The 20,842-nt window shown below is 37.4% G+C and overlaps 1 protein-coding gene across 2 annotated transcripts; it reads right to left on the bottom strand.

The window, feature by feature from the left end:
• Positions 1–538: 538 nt before the first annotated feature.
• lgi3 (leucine-rich repeat LGI family, member 3) lies at positions 539–19,042 on the bottom strand. 2 transcript variants are annotated; one of them, XR_013823814.1, is made up of 10 exons: positions 18,500–19,042; positions 16,832–16,903; positions 13,812–13,883; positions 11,949–12,020; positions 11,033–11,104; positions 10,482–10,651; positions 7,933–8,097; positions 7,314–7,404; positions 2,672–3,646; positions 539–1,739 (listed from the first exon to the last, which is right to left on the bottom strand). XR_013823814.1 is itself a non-coding variant. In XM_079896206.1 (9 exons), the coding sequence occupies exons 1-9, from the start codon at positions 18,709–18,711 to the stop codon at positions 2,917–2,919; spliced, it is 1,656 nt and encodes a 551-aa protein (XP_079752332.1). In that variant the 5' UTR covers positions 18,712–19,040; the 3' UTR covers positions 539–2,916. The 2 variants fall into 2 exon arrangements, 1 of the variants encoding a protein (XP_079752332.1); XM_079896206.1 differs by having other exon boundaries at positions 539–3,646; positions 18,500–19,040.
• Between the last annotated feature and the right edge of the window lie 1,800 nt (positions 19,043–20,842).

Here is a 20,842-nt window from a genome sequence, read left to right on the forward strand (position 1 = left end):
TGAATTAGCAACCTGTTTTTAGACGCTGTAAGCTGGAATATTGGACCGGATCGGCACTGTCAACTGTCAAATAAGTTGGCTAAAATATTAGCTATTATTGTTATTATTATTTCTTATTAATAATACTGATAGGCCTACTATTGTTGTTGCTGTTAATGCACAGAAATAATATGATTACTGATGCTAGCTGTCAAAATCGACGTGTTGGTATAGCCTATACACGTTTGGAAACATTGAAATTTGATGATGGTAAAAACGAAAAAAGTTCTCAAAAGTCTATTTTTTAATATATATATATATATATATATATATATATATATATATATATATATATATATATAGGAACCTACCAATCAATCAACTTACCGGATAGATTGTACAAAATATAGTTGTCTGTTAGTCTGTAATTCTCTATTAAGCTCCAAAAAAAAAAAAAAGACTAATACGCAGAAACCCACATAAAGGTTGTCCTCATTTTAGATAAAATTGGAGATTAGATAAAATTAGATAATTGGTGGATTTTAAAAAAAAAAAAAAATTTAATGTAACAAAATCATTAGATGCAAATAGCCTACAATAAAAAACAATCAGTTACAATAGGCATATACTTCACAAGGAGACAATAAAGCACCATTCACCTCATTTTCATGCAGTTTAGTCCTTAGTTTGTCCTTAGTTAGTTAGTCCTTAGTCTTTAGTTTGATAGAATCAATGACACACAGTTTAATTTAGAGGCATTTTTCAAATCAATCAACAATTTATAATTATATAATCTATAGCCTACTAATATAGGCCTATACCTGTCTTTCTTTTATCAAGAAATACTTTCTGTATACATTGAGGACTTTTGAGCAGAATTAGAGTTCACTATTAGATTTCTATGTAAATCCCACACTGCCCCCTGCAGGCATCAGCGTACTGTCCCATGGCGAAGATGGTCAGTCACTATTGGCAGCTGGATGGAGATAGTCCGGATGTTTTTCAGCTAAATATTGACACATTTACCTCATCACAACACACCTATAATCCGACAGCCAGTGTGATAAAGGCAAGGTAACAACCAGAGAGTCTGCATTCAATAATAATATTAATCAGCTGAAAAAGAAGTTTTTCATGTGCAAGACAAACAGATATTTCAACTTTATTTTGTTGCATCATAAATTACATTTCCACCACAGTCAGTTATTGCAATACATGCTGATGACCGCAGATGTTTTATAATGACATGCCAATTAGTAATTCAGCGTATTGTTCCCAAGTAATAATTCAATATTTTCAGAGAATAATCTGAAAAGTAAAGGCTTAACAGTCAAGCTCAACTGAGTGATGAAAATGTTATTTTTCTTGGTAACACATTATATTCTAAAAGTACCTACAGACATTTTCATGTTCAGGGAGTCGTCTCTCTAAAAATATAATTTCACTTTTTTATATGAAACTGCTGAACAATGTACATCCTTAGAGTATACATACAACATATTCATTGCAATGCATATGGTAAATGTTCATTTAGCTTTGAAGGCCCAAATGGGTAACCAGTATTAGTAGTAGTAGTAGTAGTAGTAGTAGTAGTAGTAGTAGCAGTAGTGTTTATTAGTAGTAGTGCGTATTAACATGTTTTTATTTTTTAGTTAAAGGGATAGTTCACCCAAAAATGAAAATTAGCCCATGATTTACTCTAGGTGTATATGACTTTCTTCTTTCAGGCGAATACAATGGGAGTTATATTAAAAAATGTCCTGACTCTTCCAAGCTTTATAATGGCAGTGAATGGATGTTTCCGTTTTGAAGTTCATAAAAGTGCATCTATCCATCATAAAAGTGCATCTATCCATGATAGAAGTGCATCTATCCATCATAAAAGTGCATCTATCCATAATAGAAGTGCATCTATCCATCATAAGAGTGCATCTATCCATCATAGAAGTGCATCTATCCATCATAAAAGTGCATCTATCCATCATAGAAGTGCATCTATCTATCATAGAAGTGCATCTATCCATCATAAAAGTGCATCTATCCATAATAGAAGTGCATCTATCCATCATAAAAGTGCATCTATCCATCATAGAAGTGCATCTATCCATCATAGAAGTGCATCTATCCATCATAAAAGTGCATCTATCCATCATAGAAGTGCATCTATCCATCATAGAAGTGCATCTATCCATCATAAAAGTGCATCTATCCATCATAGAAGTGCATCTATCCATCATAAAAGTGCATCTATCCATCATAAAAGTGCATCTATCCATGATAGAAGTGCTCCACACAGCTCCGGGGGGTTTGTACTTTGTAACATGTTAAATAGGAATATTTTTCTTAAACGCATTGCTTCGCTTCCGAAGGCCTTCATTAACCCTCCGGAGCCGCGTGGAGCACTTTTATGATGGATAGATGCACTTTTATGATGGATAGATGCACTTTTATGATGGATAGATGCATTTTTATCATGGATAGATGAACTTTTATGATGGATAGATGCACTTTTATGATGGATAGATGCACTTTTATCATGGATAGATGCACTTTTATCATGGATAGATGCACTTTTATGATGGATAGATGCACTTTTATGATGGATAGATGCACTTTTATGGACTTCAAAACAGAAACAGCCATTCAATGCCACTATAAAGTTTGGAAGAGCCAGGACATTTTTTAATATAACTCTGATTATATTCGTCTGAAAGAAGCAAGTCATATACACCTAGGATGACTTGAGGGTGAATAAATCATGGGCTAATTTTCATTTTTGGGTGAACTAACCCTTTAAGATGGCTTACACTTACAGTAACTAATGTGTGAGTGTATTTAGCAATGACAGATCAATTCATGTGTGAAAGCAGATGTAGAAAAGGTGTGGAAATATTGCAGTTCTTGACATTTAAGCCCCAGTAAAACGTCTCCAGCAGCCTATTTGGCACTGAGGTCCACCACGAGATGCTGGTACGCCATGGTCTTTCCTTTAAAACTGGCCGCTAACAGAATATCCTTATTGTCAACAGACACCAGACTGAACCCTCGAGGCGCCAGCATGTTCAGTTCCTGAAAGGGCAGGAACCTTTGAGTGAGGTCGTCCCACAGATAGATCCGAGAGAAGGAATAATCGCTCCCCAGCAGAAGGTACTGCCTCACTCCGACGCTGAACGGATACACGGCCATCGAGCCGCGTGACGGCAGGGTTTGGATCTCCACGAAGCGCTGGCTGTCCCAGCGCAGGATCTTTGAGTCTCCTATGAAGCGCGTGAGGCAGAGATACAGCACTTTTCGCACCCAGAAGTGCTTCACCATCTGCACATCGCCTGAATCTGTAATCTGCGAGTGGTAGAGGAACTGGCGTTGGCTGCGGTTCCACTGATACACCACCGGGGGCTGCGAGGAGCTGGAGAGGATGAGGCGAGGTTTGCCGTCCACCTCGAGGAAGTCGATGTGAGTGTCTCTGTGCCAGGGATGGAGAGACTGGTGTGAGTAAAAGCCGTTACTGTTCCAGCGGTACAGGCTGGTGGACCCGGCTTTGGAGCTGTCGACCACAGCAAAATACCAGTCGCCTTCAATCTGGAAAGTCTCGATGAAGTTGGGTTTACGGACACGGGTGGTGTCGATGTCCTGGATTTTGACGAAACGCAATGGACCTTCCTCCCATCTGACAACAACAACAACGGGATAACATAATAAGAATAGATGATGATATATTTATGTGCAAATATTATATAAATCTAACTCTTTGAGGTATTGAAATAATAAGGTGCATTCAGTAGTTTGCTGATAATTGAAAATGTTTTACACATTAAAAAATAAATTAGGCCCGGTTTACACCTGGTATTAAGATGTGTTTTGGTCGATCGGATCACAAGTTGATGACGTAAATACGGGGTCTAAGGCTGTGCTCACACTTGTAGTTCGGTTAGCTTGGTTCGTTTGATCCGGACCAAAAAAAACCATTTATTCCTGGTTCGCTTAGCATTGAAATTGGCAAATAAAACTTAAAGACATAGGGATGTGTTCACAACCTGATTGGTCGGCTTTTATTATGTATATTTTGCGACAGAACTTACCGAACATCCAAAACAAAGCTGTGTTCTGGGATAAATGCGCTCGTTGTATGTGCGTAGCTACATATGATGGTATTCTGACCAGCTGAGAACTCGTGAAGAGCTTATAAAATGTGTAAAGGAGTCAAAACAGCGTCAGGAATCCCTCCGACACACACACACACACACACAGATCTGCTGTGAGGAGATGCGGTTCTGATGCCTGTACTGAACTGTGATGGACAACATCTCGACTATGACGAGAAAAAAACAAGGAATGCTTGAGCATTCTGTCCTTTTTAGAGTCGCATCTTGTGACATCATGTCCTGTTTTTGGTTCGTTTACATGTCTTTGGTCTGTGTTGCGTTCAGATTTCATTCAAACCGCACCAGAGTTTGTTTGGAAGCGGATCGAGATCCATCTTTTCAGCGTCTCGGTCCCTTTGCTTGATGGGCATCAGGGTTCAGATGACAGTTCACATTTATTCAAATGAACCGCACTAACAGAGCAATCCAACAAAACTTGCCAAGTGTGACACACCCGTAGACAACGGGACATACTTTTTTTGTTGGATAGTAGGGATGCACGATATATCGGCCACCATATCGGTATCGCCGATATCGGTTCATTTTTAATGTTATCGGCCCAATAAGAAAATTTGGCAGATATATTAAAGCCGATAAATAATGTATTATTTCCTTCAGCTGAGACACTTCAGATGCGCACTGTTCAACATAATGGTTTTAAATTGCCATAAAGTCTGTCATATCGGCTACATAAAATTATCACGAGAACATCATAATTGTGCGTTTGGGACATGGCTTTTAATGGTGAGACTTGAGACTATATAGAAATTTGGATTTAAATTTTTTTTTTTTAATTTGGTTTATCAGCCAATATATCGGTTATCGGCTTTCAAATATAAAGAATTATCGGTTATCGGTATCGGTCAAAATTTTCATATTGGTGCATCCTTATTGGATAGGTAAGGTAGTTAATGAACTGCTGTGGTATCGGTACCCAAAGTATGCGAAGAACAGCGATGGTGACACTAAATAACTACTGATTGCACCTTTTGTTAGTAAAAAATGAAAAATGCAATGTTATTTAGGGTAAAATCTGATAATAGAGAAAGTATATTCAGACAATATTTGAGCGTCTACAATAGTGATGGGAGACATTCCAAGTTCTGAATCAACTTAACTAATTACTTTGTAAAACTATTCACTGTTTCAATGCACTTGAAACACTTGAGGCTGCCAGCACCTGCTGGTCAAAATGCTGTTGGGGTGGGCGTTATAACGGTAGATACGATTAATTGGTTGAAATTTGTCAACCGGTAAAGATTTCAGACTATAGAGCTGGTAAGTCCCGCCCCTTCCGCAAAACCCCGCTGGACCTCAAAGTTGAAAAACCGTCAATGCAAGTGAATGGGAGAAAATAATTATTTTCTGGTCCCGTTTGAATTGTGCCATGAATGTGAACATATGTTGTCTGTGAATTTTTTATAGAACTTTTCATGTTACGAGTTTGACCGTATATTGTATGATTCTTTGGCTAGCAGTTGTGGAAAAGACATAACGAGAAAGACTACATGTCGCCTATGTGACGTCACCCCATAAAGTTGACTTACCCGTGGTTTTCGCCAACTTCAACGATTTTGTCCTCTCCCTGAAAGAAGGCGGTGAAGTGCACCAAAGACACAGCCATGTTTAGCGGGATCCGTGAGCTAGTCCGTGTGCTAGTGGTGTTGACGTTTCAAACGCGTCGAGAGTTGTAGTCCACAAAGTGCTCTCACACAAAGTCTAACCGTATCAAACTTCTACCAGCTAAATTGTATCATTCTTTACACGAAAAGTTATATAAAAAATTCACAGACAACATATGTTCACATTCATGGCACAATTCAAACGGGACCAGAAAATAATTATTTTCTCCCATTCACTTGCATTGACGGTTTTTCAACTTTGAGGTCCAGCGGGGTTTTGCGGAAGGGGCGGGACTTACCAGCTCTATTGTCTCTAGAGTGGTTACGTTCACTGTCATTAAAGATTATAATTTGCATGCATTTTAAGCATTGTGTATTAAAATGAAGTGATTTTAAACCATTGAATTTCGCCATATGCGCACATGAAGCCACTGCTCACAAAGCGCATGAGAACTGAACTGAGTGCATTGTGCTGCCTAATTGGGCTTAAACGGTCAAATACACACATTTATGAGTCAAAATGACGAACTTTGCAAGTGTCCTCGTAAACACAGACATTTCTGTTTTAAGTGAATGTAAACAGTTGGGAAAACGCATGTGTAACAGTATATTGGATCCATGCATTCGGTCTTAAAGTGACAGCAGCCTAATAAACCTGCTGTCATCCGAGTCATTAATGTTAATCAAACAACAAAAGAGAGAAAATCTCCCACTGTTTCTGACTGAATCACTTTTGTAACTTGATAAGAATAAATGTATATTTAATTTACACGGTGACGACCATGCAGTGTTTTTTTATATTACAATTTATGTATTTATGTTTGTTCTATCGTAGTTTATTTGTCCTATTGCTTGTAATTCGATTATTTATTGTTATTCCATCACTGATTGTGTACTTGTCTTCAGTAGCTTGAGTTTTTCTTTCTTTATTTAGTCTTGTAGTTTTTTTGTGAAATTGGTGAAAATATTTATTTTATACATTTCAATGGTATCAAATTTTGATATCATAAAAACCTTATTTAAAGCAAAAATAACTATATTGTGATATATATTGTTATCTTGAAATAAAATTACTCACATCATGATGTAAGATATTGGTCATATCGCCCACTCCTATGTAAATGCATCGAAAACTCAGCCCAAACATTATAAAACCAATTGCAAAAGTTTTCATGAAAGTGTAATCTATTAAAAGTAATCTAAAAATAATTAAATACCATTAAATATGAAGGTTCTGTAAAATTAGTGTTTTATTCATTTGTATTCTTGTTTTTTTTTTTTTATTAGGCAGGGCGTGGCAACTAGAAGTATAATGTTCGTTTGTGTGTTATACACGAACAATTATTAAAACTCAATAAAAATTAACTATAAATAAAGCAAAAAATAAAACTGACACAAGATCAGTTATAAAACATTAGACACTTGTTGATGGGTTAACTGCGGCGAAATGTTGAAATGCTGATACAAAGTCCGAACCACTGATGGTACGCAAATGCTTCATGAAGCAGTGTTGTGAATGTGCCCATCATTACAACCGAGTCCATAACAAAAATAGTGCACATGGACATACTTGTAGATGTGTGATCCTCCAAAGAGCTGAGCCACAACCATGTAGAGAGTGTTGTTGATAACCACAGGTTTACAGTAGACAGCAGAACGAGCTGGAAAGGCACATAAAGTACATATTAAATCATTATGTTTTGATAATCTTGTCATTCTGTAAAGAAGTTCACTTATTTTGATGTGTTGACTCGCATACTAAAGCACATATGAAGGACTTATTAATTATGATTTTCACTGTAGTGTGCGATATTACATTTAAAGTAAATATATTTTAAATGTACTAAATTGCAATCACAAATATATTTAAAAACATGACATACAAGTATATTTTAGTTTACCATGAATGCTGAAACCATATTTCAAAGACAATATAAGTAATTGAGAAATTACATATAAAGTCTTACTGAAGTAAACTACAATACATTTTCATTTAAGTGCAATTAACATGCAATTAAGTGTCTGAAAAGATTACATTGAGCTGTCACTCTCATGAAACAAGATTTTGTGTAAAAGGTTGGGAACCACTGCTTCGGAGAATATCCCCATTTTCTTTTCTTTTTTTGCATTGGTTCTACCTATTAAATCAAACAATCAAAAAATCGAATAACAGCTGACGTTTGACTTACATGTGATGTTGTAATGTGTCTTGAAAAGCATGTCCACATGATCCCAAATGAACACGGTGCAGATTCCTGTGTTGGGCTGAGCAAAAACTGTGTACTGGTCATTGTTAAACTCGTATGACTCCACAGACAGAGACTGGAACGAGTATACCTCATACACTGCAAAATCTGGATCAGAAGAACGTTTCATATTAGTCAGTGTATATCGTAAGTTCTTTATTTTTTACCATTTTAAAATCCACCTTATTTTAAATGGTGCTGCAGTGTGACATGATTTATTTACAAAAAGACTTGTAAATAATACATCTAAAATGATTTAAAAAAACATTTCCAATTTTTCTATAATTATTATACATGCATCATATAAAAAATAGTAAAATACATATATGTATTTTTTATATGATGCATAAAAATCAGAAACGTTTTGTTAAATAATTTATGAATATAAATGTATTTATAATGGTATTATAGCATGTCACAACACAGGACAATGCAGAAACTGTTTGAAATTTCATGTCAACTACGCAGATACACTACATGGCCAAAGGAATGTGGACATTTATTATCAAAGTCAATGCTTTCTACTAGATGTTGGATCATGGATGCAGGAGGGTCTGGCTCTCTGGCTCTAATTCATCCTCAAAAGTGTTTGGTTCAGGTCTGGGCTTTGTGCAGAACAGTGAAGGACATTTTTTTTTTGTAGCCTGGATTTTGTATACAGGTTCATTTTGAAAATAAAAAATAAAAAAATCTCCCATAACTGTTGCAACAAAGTTGAAAGAGGAGAATGAGTGCTGCAGGAATGAGTCCTAAAACCTGGAAATGAGTTCGCAATTTAGCACTTCCGTCAGGGCCACTCTCGTCAAAGATGGTTGACAATATTAGCATATAGTTTGGACTGGCGGTCTGGTTCTGTTCTGGGCAAGAACTCAATGCTCATCCATACAGCCAAGCCTGAATAAGAGCAAGGAGAGCACGATAAACCCCCTTAGGGTAAACAGAACAGTATTGCAGATATCATTAATGTTCAATAATTTAATATACAACATAATTCGAGAAAAATGAGTCTGATTCGAGGAGGAATATCAGAAGGCCAAGTCCTTACTGGACGAGAGGTGGAGCTGGGGATGAGGGAGGGTAATTCGATCCTGAGCAACTCGATAGAGCTGCTGATAATACTGAATGGGCCTTATATATGGATGCTGAGAGAGGCGTCGTATTCCTATAGGTACAGCCGAGTCAGCTGATGTGAGCTTCACTGACGTGACCTGCCAGAACTAACGCCTATGCTTGATTTCCACTTCCGTCGTCCCAAGGACAATGTGTTTTTGGTTGAATGCCTGAAATAAGCTCAAGATATGTTCATGTTTTATTCTACGACGTAACCTACATCAGCAATACCCCACTCCATTTGTTGTTGCTAACAAGTGTCTACACAGGACTAGAGAGGGTATGGGGGCACTAAACCTCTGAACAGGTCAACTCAACTACTCACTAGTCGCTTTCACAGCCTTGTTGTGTTTATAATCACGCTCTGTTCTAACTATCCAACTTGTAGATTTTAAAGGGTTCATGAAATGCATTTTCAGATCTTTATATTATGTTTCTGGAGGTTAGCTGATGACATTAGCAAAGTTTTTTGCACCATAAAAGTTCAAATAATTGTAAAAAAATTATAAATAAAAACACTACCTTTCAAGGGGTTACATCTTCTAGAAACACAATTAAACAACAACTGCCGTGAACTTCAATGCCAGTCTTGGTTGAGAAAGAAAATGCATGTGTATCAGTATATTGGACCAGTGCATTCGCTCTTAAAGTGACAGCAGCCTAATATTCCTGCTGCTGTCTGTGTTTTTAATGTTAATCAAACAATAATCGACAAAGAAAATCACTTGAATAACTTTTGTAACTTTAATAAAGATTAATCTATATTTAATTTATTCAGTGAAGACTGCAAAATGTTATTTTACATTTGATTACTTTATTAAATTTCGGTTCCTGAAATTTACCGTTAGACCTCTCTGAAAAAGGGAGAAGTTTCATTTGTGTTTTTTTCTATTTTGTATATTTATCTATTATTTGTTCTTGTTTTATTACTGACTATTTACTTGTCTTTAATAATATTTGAAATGTATATTAGTCTAGTATGGTTTGCTGTGGTATCAACTTATTTATTTATTTATTTATTTATTTATTTATCACTTTTGTGGTGGGGCCAGTGAAAATTTCGGCAGAGCAAGTAAAGATTTGAACCACAGGCCCAACCGTGCCAGTAGCATTGACCCCTGATCATAAACTTTTGTTGGTCACAGAGCTTATTTTCTGCAATAATGGAAAAGCTCACGGAAAAATCCTACATTGGCTTTTTCTCTAGAGAACCAGGGTAATGCGAACTTCCATGTCGGGCTACGAAAATGCGTTTTCAATTGAAATAAGGAGCCTGAAATTTGAAGGGGGTGCCCTTATACTTTTGACCATGTAGAGTACCTACATTTCACAGAATTACAGATCTCAAATACCATGTGCTAAGAGTGTGTGAGTGGCCTTACCTGCACTTATGCAGTTGAAGTCGCGTGGCGTGAGGTCGTGGATGCGTCGACCCTGGAACTCAAAAGGACTGGCGCAGTATATGGCTGGAACAGAGGTGTTGGTCTTCTCCATCCAGTCAACCAACCATTTGATCTTACAGTCACAACGAAACGAGTTCCCTCGCAGGTCTCTGCCAAGAGTGGAGAGAGGAATAAAAACATACACAAGAGATACAAAAATACATGAATTTTCCCGTTTAAAGAATAACTCTGATCTGTGAGGTATTGTTTAGTACAGGGCTTTTCAAACAGGGATGTGTGGAAAGTTAGAGAAAAAATATTTTATACAAAATGTTTAACAGAACGTTTTTTTTTTTTTTTTCGTTTTAGCATTAGTACACTCAATGGCAATTAAAAGCTACTCATTTTATTGTGGAAACATTTTGCCTTTATAATATAACACATACTATTTTTCACACACATTATAAATGGGCCATGTAAGGATATAGCGCATTTTAGTAAGACAGTCCCTCACTGGGGAACTATCATATTTGGGTATATGGTGCACATACAGGTCTGTGAGGATGTCCAGGTGTTTGAAGAGATCTCTGGGAAGAACTTGCAGGTTGTTGTTGGATATAGACCTGATACAGAGAAAGAGGAGAGAAGAACATTCAAATCAGAGAGACATCACATGACCTATTTATCATGATTCATCCCTCTATTCTTCAATCTGATCTATAAGGTACAATGAATGACACATTCAAATCATCATATTAGAAGCAGGGTGTGAATTACAATTATTCTCTGAATATTCAAGACTGTGGGGTGGACCATATATTAAAGTTTTCTGTTCCAAATGAGTCTGAACCCTTTTTTTTTCTGATTTGTGTTTCTCAAGACAAACCTCAGATAACATTAATCAATAGAAATTAATTGAAAAGGTTGGCCACCCTGAAATCCATTGTATAAGTCACACAATTACGTTACACTACTAGGCCTTACTAATAATGTTAAAAAAATGATGTCTTCAAATATTTTAAACTGGTCATTTAATTAATGTTTAAAATAATTTCTGAAATTAAAGCTACATAAGTGTAACAACAAAATAATTTTACAGCTTATTTATGTTTTATTTTAGTATTTTAACGTTTTTTAATTTCTTGTCTCAATCCATTTGGCAACTGCTTTTCTTTATCTATTTTTTATCTATTTATATTTTTTATTTTTTATTAAAAAAGAGAAGATAAATGTCATATTTTTGTGGGAAATGGATAAAGAAAAGCAATTGCAAATGCCATTTAAATGTTGCATTTAAAATGTATAAATGGATTATTTATTGTTAAACTTAACTACATTTTTAAACATGAATTAAATAATCACTTCTTAATGCATCTATGCTATACACCAATTTAAAAAGGTAATATAAATGTATTTATTGTTTTTGCATGAATACACTGAAAATTGACTCCTTAAAGCAATACATACAGATGTGTCAGAGACTTCAGTCCTCTGAATGTGTGCTTTGACAGGGTTTGGATGTCATTGTTCTCAATAAATCTGTGAGGAAAGTAGGGTGAGAAAAGAATATGGGAATTAAATTACCATTAATAAGACACGTAAATGAATTCAACCAACAACTCATTTGTCAGACAGCCACAAAGTGAAATATTTGCAGGTGATGTCATTATAAAGATTTAGGTACTGTGTGGTATTTGAGATAGAAAGATAAAAGATCAGGACAGGGATATTAATCAAATGGCAGCTTCTCTCCCTCCCTATTTAGTGTAATAAACTGTAAGGCTAAATGCAAGCTGCCTGTTCCCTGATGGATTGAAGAGTCGCAGCGTTCAGGAAGACGATGCCCATCTCCCTCTGCAAACCTTGCCGCATTCGCCTTGTTTAAAGCTTTTAGCTTAATGACAGTGAGATTGTGGGCGTTTTCATTAATGCTAAAAGCTTTCTGCAATAGCAAGTTTTTCTTCTCTCTCTCTCTCTCTCTCTCTCTCTCTCTCTCTCTCTCTCTCTCTCTCTCTCTCTCTCTCTCTCTCTCTCTGTAGTCGTTGAGCTGCCAGTGCTTTAGTCTGAAAGACAACGCTACCTGAATTTTAAGAAGGATTCACAGGAAACAGCACAACTTGCATGAAGATGAAAGATGCGCACACACACACACACACACACACACACACACACACACACACACACACACACACACACACACACACACACACACACACACACACACACACACACACACACACACACACACATTATATTAGTGAGGACTTCACATATTCTTCCATTGAGTTTATAACAGGTTAATGATTTATAAACATGTTTTGGCTGATGTATATACATTTTTAACTATAGCAAGGACCTCACTAGTCATTTGTCATAATATTTCACTGTATAAGTGAGGACATTTGGCCCTCACAAGTATAGCCAAACTTGTACTCTCAGAACCACACACACATAAATTCCCCATTTATCTCAGTGGTATATATATATATAGCTAGAATTCACAAATACTTTTGAGCAACTGCTATGGAAGAAATATGCTTTTTGAACATCTACCAAATGACCTGTAAAGGAAAGCAGTTTTTATCAGCTTTATCATTTATAGAAACGACCATAAAATCTCTGGTGCATCGATATGAATTTGGCACATCCTCCAGCAGGAGGCTTATCTGTTGATTCAGCATTGTGAAAAGCAAAACGCAGAAAAAAGGGTCATCAAATTCTAACTGACAGTGGAGGAAGAAAGAGAAACAGATGAAGACTGAAAGAAAACAAGGGGGACTTATCATAATTCAAGAAAAGCCAAGACTAGTGTTTTATTTCATGTAGCTTTTTGTGGTTGGGAAAGCTAATTATCTCATATCAGAATCTGTCAGGTAAATGTTCTGGCAGATGTTCATTGTCAATGGATGTGCAAATGATCCCTGATAATTAAACATTAGCTTTGTTAAACATTGATTTTATGAGAAACATTTTGTATGAACATTAAATGTCAATGTCTGGCTTATAATGAGCAAATCCTTTCAAAACCCCTGAGGAAGATGCACTGGATGGAAGATGATCCTAATATAGAAGAACAGAAAATGAATTCTACTTCAACATTAATTTTTTTGCTCTTTCTTGCATTTATGTGAGGAAAATCCAGTGGAAAATCTCAGAATAAATCACACTTACAATGCAGCAGAAGATATCCTGAAACATCTAATCTGTCAATCTGGACAAGTGATCAATCCACCCACCCACCAACACACTCATCTATCTTTAGTCAACCATCGATTAGGCCATCCATCCATTCCTGATCCATCCATCCATCCATCAAGGAAACATACTTACAGGTATTGCAGATGTCCAAGTCCAGCAAAAGCATCATCAGAAATCAGAGAGAATGTGTTTGAGTTCAACAGCCTGTGCAGAACGAGAAGAGAGTGACAAAGATGAGAGTTTGCACTTTCACTGAGCTATAGATCACAAAAACATTTTCGTCAACGATATTGCTATAGTGTTGATATAGTCACAGTTATCGTTTAATGTGGGTGTCGTCTCTCATCGTCTTAGTCAGGGAAAAAAAAGGTTGTCAACGAACATTTTTCGTCATAGTTTTCGTTAACGAAATTAACACTGGTATAAACATAATAAGTAACACGCCAAATTGGCTAGTGATTTGTATGGAAGTAAAATAACGCCAAATGTTTTTGAAACAAAAAAGCCTGTTGAATTGCTCGACTTGAAAAAAATATGCATTGCATTAACCATGCTTGCATTTTAATGCATTGTATTTTTAGGGCTTGCATTTTTATGGGCTGAAATTCAGCATGGTTGAATATTTAAGCTGTGAATATTTCAATTCAAACACATTTTCATAATTAAAAATTCAATAATCCATATTCACCTTTCATAATTTCACTTCCAAAATATTCAAACTGTTTAAAAATAGTTAAACAGCTTTGCAAATTCACTTCCACAAATTCAGTGGTTCAAATTCGACAGTAAATTCAACATTGACATCCAGGAACTGCAGGAAAAGCAGTAGATTACCGAGCATACTCTCCATCTGCTGATAGTCGATCTCACCAGCAGGGGGTGCAAAGCGCGTGTTACTATATTGTAACCAACATAGCCAGTACTATATTGAACACATAGCCAACAGCTTAGATAAATGTTAGCCCTCTAAAACAACAAAGGTGACCAAACCCGAAAGTACTGTGTAGTTCACTTCAGGTCCTCTAGACATAAAAGTGAAAAATACGTCCAGTATAAAAATCTCTATTTATGGTTTGAACTAAAAAGTAAAATAATGCGCTCTTCTATGTTCCCTATAGGCTCAAGAGTGAAAGATGATAGTAGATCTTAAATCAAGAACTTGAACAGTGATCAATGTTTTAAAACTTTGCATGTTTGCATTATTGTGCTCCACATATTTACTGATACAACTAAAGCATGTTAAAGGAATGCGAAATTAAGGTTCAACATGTTAAGCTCAATGGACACAGGACAGCATCTGAAACATGCTATTAATCGTGAAAATTATGACATCCTTCAGTTGGTAACAAACTAAAATTATGTTTACAATAATGCACTTACAATGAATGGGAGTCTATGGAGTTACACATTCGTTTCGTTGCCGTTTCGTTGTGACGTCAAGACGAAATATTAGCATATTGCCCGCCCACTTATTGCATGCAGACCATGGATACTGGACAGCATCATGTCGAGAAGACGCTGTGCTCTACAATGTGAAGGTAAAGCCAGTTTTTTTCACTGCCCAATGGCGAGCATGTGAAGAATCAGTGGTTAAAATTCATCTTTACCATGATATCACAGCAGTATAATCCTAAACTTTTGCTGTGTTCCCTTTATTTTACTGATGACTTCTCAAATCTCGGAGTTCAATGCAGGATTCCCAAACCGCTTGCTCTTGAAAGATGGTGTTCAAAATACTTAGTTTTGAGTTTTCTATTGTGTAGGTCTCCTGCTAACTGGCTAACTCACGTTACCACTGTCTTACTGAAATACTTCTGCTAATCAGTTGTGGGCCACTATTACCTAAAACTGTGTCTATTAATGCAGATTGTCTGTCGTTCTCACTACTTTGAGGAAATATTTGTTTTACCAACGTTTATGTAACATCCGATCATTCACTCTAGAGCTCGGCTAATGTATACATTGCAAAAATGCGCTGTTATTGATACAGTTTCCATGTATTCACCGCAATCTATTAGAAAAATACTCTTTGTTGAAGGACATGCACTTGTTAATGCTGATGGTGAGGAATTACAGTTGCAACATCTCATAATGTTCCTCAAACTGAGTAGTGTATCACTGAGAAACACTGAGTCCTGCTCGAGTCGTCCTTGCAATGGAGGTTCGGGTTCAATAACTAGTTCTTCCCATGTTTCATCATCGGACTCGCGCTCGCATTGATATGGTAAAATCGATGTCATTGTTCGTTACTGTGTTTAGTTTACAGTGTAGGAAGCCTCAGGACAGCTGACGTTGTTATGGCAATGGACGTTTTTGTTTTCGACGCACTGTACACGGTAGGCCAATCACAACAGACTGAGCTGTCTGGCCAATCAGAGCAGAGTTGCTCGCGGAAAGGAGGGATTTAGAGAGATTGATTCATCTCACGAGTCGCTTGAGAATCATTGAAAATGTAATGATGTGCAAATGTATATTATGAGGAATTTTTTTTTTTTACTTTTGATGCATGTAAACATGTTGTAGGAGAGTCCACAACAACATTAGGAAACTTTAAAATAGCATAATAGGGGCCCTTTAAAAGCGGCATTGCCTGAAAGATCACCATGTAAATCTAGTATCACTGCCTGTGGAAATTAAGTAGCCGCAATAAATTCCTGTGGCTGTAAGCACATCTTGCCTATTGGTCTCAAATATCAGTCTGCTTCATGACATCTGGCTATATGAAAATTATTTCTGCAAGGAAAAGAACGAGATGTACAGATTTGATTGCTGCTGACAGTGGATTTCCTGTTTCAAAAATATATTTTTCATATAGAAATACACACCAAAATATTTTACAAGCATTGCAAATCTGATATCGCAGAATGTGTTTCATTTGTTTACTGATTCAGTGACTGAAGAACTGGCATGCTGTCATTTGAAAACAAACTTCTCTCTTGTGTCTTTCTCACACACACACAGGGAGGACAGACACACTGTTGTTGTGTGAGTCTGTAAATGGAGGGTCTGTCACTGATACACATCACACTACACACTGCTCAGACATGCAGCTGACAAACACTACAATTATCACTCTCTCTCTTTTCCCTTTCAAACACGCACAGGCCATAATAAGAAAATGCAGAGGAGGGTTATGTGCATCTAGTACTCACAAGAAATGCAGTAGGTGCATGTGGGAAAAAGCTCCTTCAGGAATCTCTGTGAAGGCAGCGTTCACCATAGTCCTGATAAGACAGCAGAAACCATCATCATCAACACAAATGTAGTTGCTGTTACTGTCATCTTAAAGTAAATGCTCAAAATGTCTTCATAACATCTGAAAAAATCTCATTTTAAAAGACAGCATGATGTTGATATGTATTGCATGTCTGGTTGCTTTGCTTGTCCACCCTCAAGTCTATGTATGCCCTAAGATATGATTGGCTACCGCAGTGTACGTATATTGGGTTGTTTTAGCCTGTTTAATTGCCCTACAGATGAAACTGCCTTGGAATAGTAATAGCACATCTCTATAAAGCCACATAATTTATTATTCAGGTGCAAAGCACAAGCGATGTGGGATAAGTACTTAATATTTAGCACTTTGATATAGGGGTTTGAAACATTTCTAACTCTGAAGTATAACTAATAATTCAGAGATAGCACCACTTTTTTCCAATATGTACATCATTAAAATACAGTAAAAAGTCATTTTAATCTAATTTTAAGGAGTTCTGTTTGGCCTTTTTTTCTAATTGCTCTCCACACCTGAAAGGATCTCACTGTTTAATTATTAGAAACTAGGACACAGATCTTCCTTCCCTTTTATATTCTCAGTCTGAAAATAAGGGCACCATCTGAGTGCCGAACTCTTTATGCATGAAAACTTGATAAAATCAAAGGCCTTTATCAAAACTTTCTTCAGAATATAGACTTGAGTATGAGTAAACTCAGATGAAATCCTGGTAATGTAAGTCTTCAAATAGTATGTAATGAAATACTAGGAATAAAAACTTAAGTGAAATTACTAACAAACAGACTGAGGCAAAACTTGAAAATCAATTGATGAAATAATTGGTATCTGTGGTTCTGTTCTCTCAGAGGCGAAGTCTGTAGTGTTGTCAACTCTCTCTGTTGAAAGGAATAGTTCATCCACATATGAAACTCTCAAAAAGTATAGTCCATTCGACTCTGTATTTCAAGTCTACTCAAGCCATACAACAGATTTTTGTGACGAACAGACTAAAATTAAGTCATTGTTCATTAATAATTCCCCTTCCCCACCACTTCAGCTAAATATCATGAGATGAAATGATCAATGAATAGCAAATATATAGAATATATAGGGCAATACATAAAGTTAAATCAACTACTTTACCTTTCACTATAGAAAATATGAATATATGACTGTATTATAATGGCATAAATCTGTAACAATAAGGTCCCATTAGTTAATGCATTAACTAATAATGAGCAATACATTTGTTACAGTATTTATTAGTCTCTGTTAATATTAGTTAATACAAATACAACTGTTCATTCTTTATTCATGTTAGCTATAACTAATGTTAACAAGTGGAACCTTATTGTAAAATGTTAATGCTAAACCCTTATGCCAAAAGGAATGACGTCATAAGTCACTGTGACAAAGTTCAACTCAGCTGTCTTCTACCTATAAATCAATACTCTAGACAATCCGTGTTATGCCGCAGAGAAAAATGGTATATGAGTGCAAAAGCATGGGAAATGATAATATTTTACATTAACAACTTTTCTCTACTTTGAATATAAAGAAATGAAGGACAGAAGAAATAGGTAAACATGATCTTTTCAGTACTCACAGGGAGATGATTCCTGGTGGGAAGCTCTTGGGAATGGCTTTGGTGTCCACGCAGAAGGCACTGTCTTTAGTACAGGAGCAGGTGGCTGGACATCGTGGGATTTTGGAAGCTTTGCGGCCCACCGCGTTCCCAAACATACAGAAAAGCAGCAGGCAAACAGACAGCCGCCAATCTGGCCATCGTAGAGTCCGCCTGGGCCTTACTTCCACCATCTTCCACCTTCTCTTCTCCTGCTTGAGTCAAGAAACACAGGAGGCTGGAGAGAGGGATCTGTTTTTTATCCTTTCCTTAATAAGAAAACTGCAAGAGAGGAAGCTCCAGGGTGTGAACGGGAGAGGAGGGGAGGTGTTAGGCTCAGAAGAGACTGACAGAGGGAACAGAAAACGAGTGGGCAGTGACTGGTGTTCCCTGGGTGCGTGTATGAGTGTGTATTTGACTGTCTCAGTGTACTCTGCGGTGTTCTCTCTTCTCTCTCTCTCTCTCTGTGGTGCAGCTGTCAGAGCACAGACTGCAGGAGTGTGTCAGCCAGCGCTGCTCCGCACACACTCAGCCTCAGACCAGAGTGCAGCAAAGCTGACAATGAATTATTAACAGTCGCATGGGCCAACACTTAAGCAGTAGCAGGGAACACAGCAGAGAACATAGTGGAGATTGTGAACCAAGATGAAGAAGCAGGGGGTAATGAACAGGTCAGTGGAGGTCACACTAAATAAAGTAAAATCCTCATGTTTATGCTAAGGCAAATTTCAAGCAAACCTTCTAGAAATCATGGACATATAAGCACACGCTTTAATGAAAATATTGTCTTCTAGACTAGTGGTTCCCAAGCATGTTGCAGGGGATCCCCCAACAATACATCAAGGATTTTTTCCTTATCTTAATACAGATACATTTGAAAACGCATCTTTTTTTTCTTTATGTTTTGGCCTTTCATCCACACTGAGACTGCATTTTTTTCCAGCGAAAGTTGTCCAGTTTTTTGAAGAATCTCTCCCGAGTGGATGAATTTGAAAATGCAGTTTTCGTGTTGTGGTGTGAACTGTGAATACAGAGGTATTTGAAAACTATGACGCATGTTAGTCATGTGATGCATATTGTACCTACCTATAGATATCTATGGTTATCCTGCCATAGCTGTGCCTGCTATCTATGCTTATCTTGTTAAAGATACATTTCTGTCAGGACCACTCTCATCAAATACGATTGACAATTAGCATACAGTTAGGATTGGCGGTATGGTTCTGTTCTGGGCAATAACTCCCTGCGCATCCATGCAGCCTAGCATGGATAAAAGCAGAGAGAGCAGCAATAACCCCCCTCAGGGTAAACGGAACAGAACCAACATTAATGTATTGCAGATATCATTAATTCAAGATTTTAAAGTACAAGATAATTCTAAAATTTATTCTGATTCAAGGGGAAGAAGAAGCAAATTACATATTAGACCATACATGGACTGCAACCTGGATGCACCAGAGATTGGTGAGATATTTTGCTAGTAAAATGATCTTGTTAGAAGAATAGCATGAAAAAGTCTAGGTTACTAATGTAACCCCTGTTCCCTGAAGGAGGGAATGGAGACCTTATTTCAGAACGACTGATGAATTGGGATCTAAGGAAGCTGGGATCTAAGGAATTGGGATGTAAGGAAGTGTGTTGAACTCACTCATTCAAGTTTTGCACTAAGGAGCAAAGACGGTGTACCGGCCGTTCAGTGATGGTACAGCGATTGTGGCGACAGGACGTAACATCTTCAGGGAACAGGGGTTACATTAGTAACATTCAGTCACGTTGGACGTTACGTCAGAATGACTGATGAATTGGAATCCCTATACCAAAACGCCATGACTGCTGTCCCTTCCAGCATCCTGCCAATGCTAACTGGGGGAAACACACACATACTTAAGTGTGTGCCAGCGCATCCTTGCCGAGGGTCCCCTCGGTCAGGGAATAAAACAACTGACAGTGGGACGTGTCTGGAGAGGCAAAAGGTCTACCTGTGTGGCTCTGAAGCGTCTCCAAATCAGCTGGACCATCTGGGGGGGTGTTCTCCCAGGAGCATTGGCTGTCGTGAGAGCTCACCAGCTGCACGAATGAGATGGTGGGCGAGTTGAGACATGCGACAGGAGCGTAGACCACACTGACTGTTGATTGTATGCAACGGTCAATGTGTTGGCCATCCGGACCAGTACAAGCTTGTCCTGCAGCAACGGTCGTAACCGGCGCAGGGCAAGGAATACTGCAAGCAATTCGAGGCAATTGATATACCACTGCAGTCAAGGTCCTATCCAGGAACCCAAAGCCCATCGCACATGGCACCCCAGCCGGTGATGGAGGCATCTG

The sequence above is a fragment of the Squalius cephalus genome, assembly GCF_949319135.1.
Source record: "Squalius cephalus genome assembly, chromosome: 16".
NCBI lineage: Eukaryota > Metazoa > Chordata > Actinopteri > Cypriniformes > Leuciscidae > Squalius > Squalius cephalus.

What these genes read in the sequence shown, in the direction of transcription:
- lgi3 (XM_079896206.1), bottom strand. Translation starts at nt 18,711, where the DNA reads ATGGTGGAAGTAAGGCCCAGGCGGACTCTACGATGGCCAGATTGGCGG. An exon ending in GACACATTACAACATCACAT is followed by an intron (nt 7,405 to 7,932) that starts GTAAGTCAAACG and finishes GTGCCTTTCCAG; the next exon opens with CTCGTTCTGCTGTCTACTGT. An exon ending in GGAGGATCACACATCTACAA is followed by an intron (nt 3,647 to 7,313) that starts GTATGTCCATGT and finishes TGTTGTTGTCAG; the next exon opens with ATGGGAGGAAGGTCCATTGC.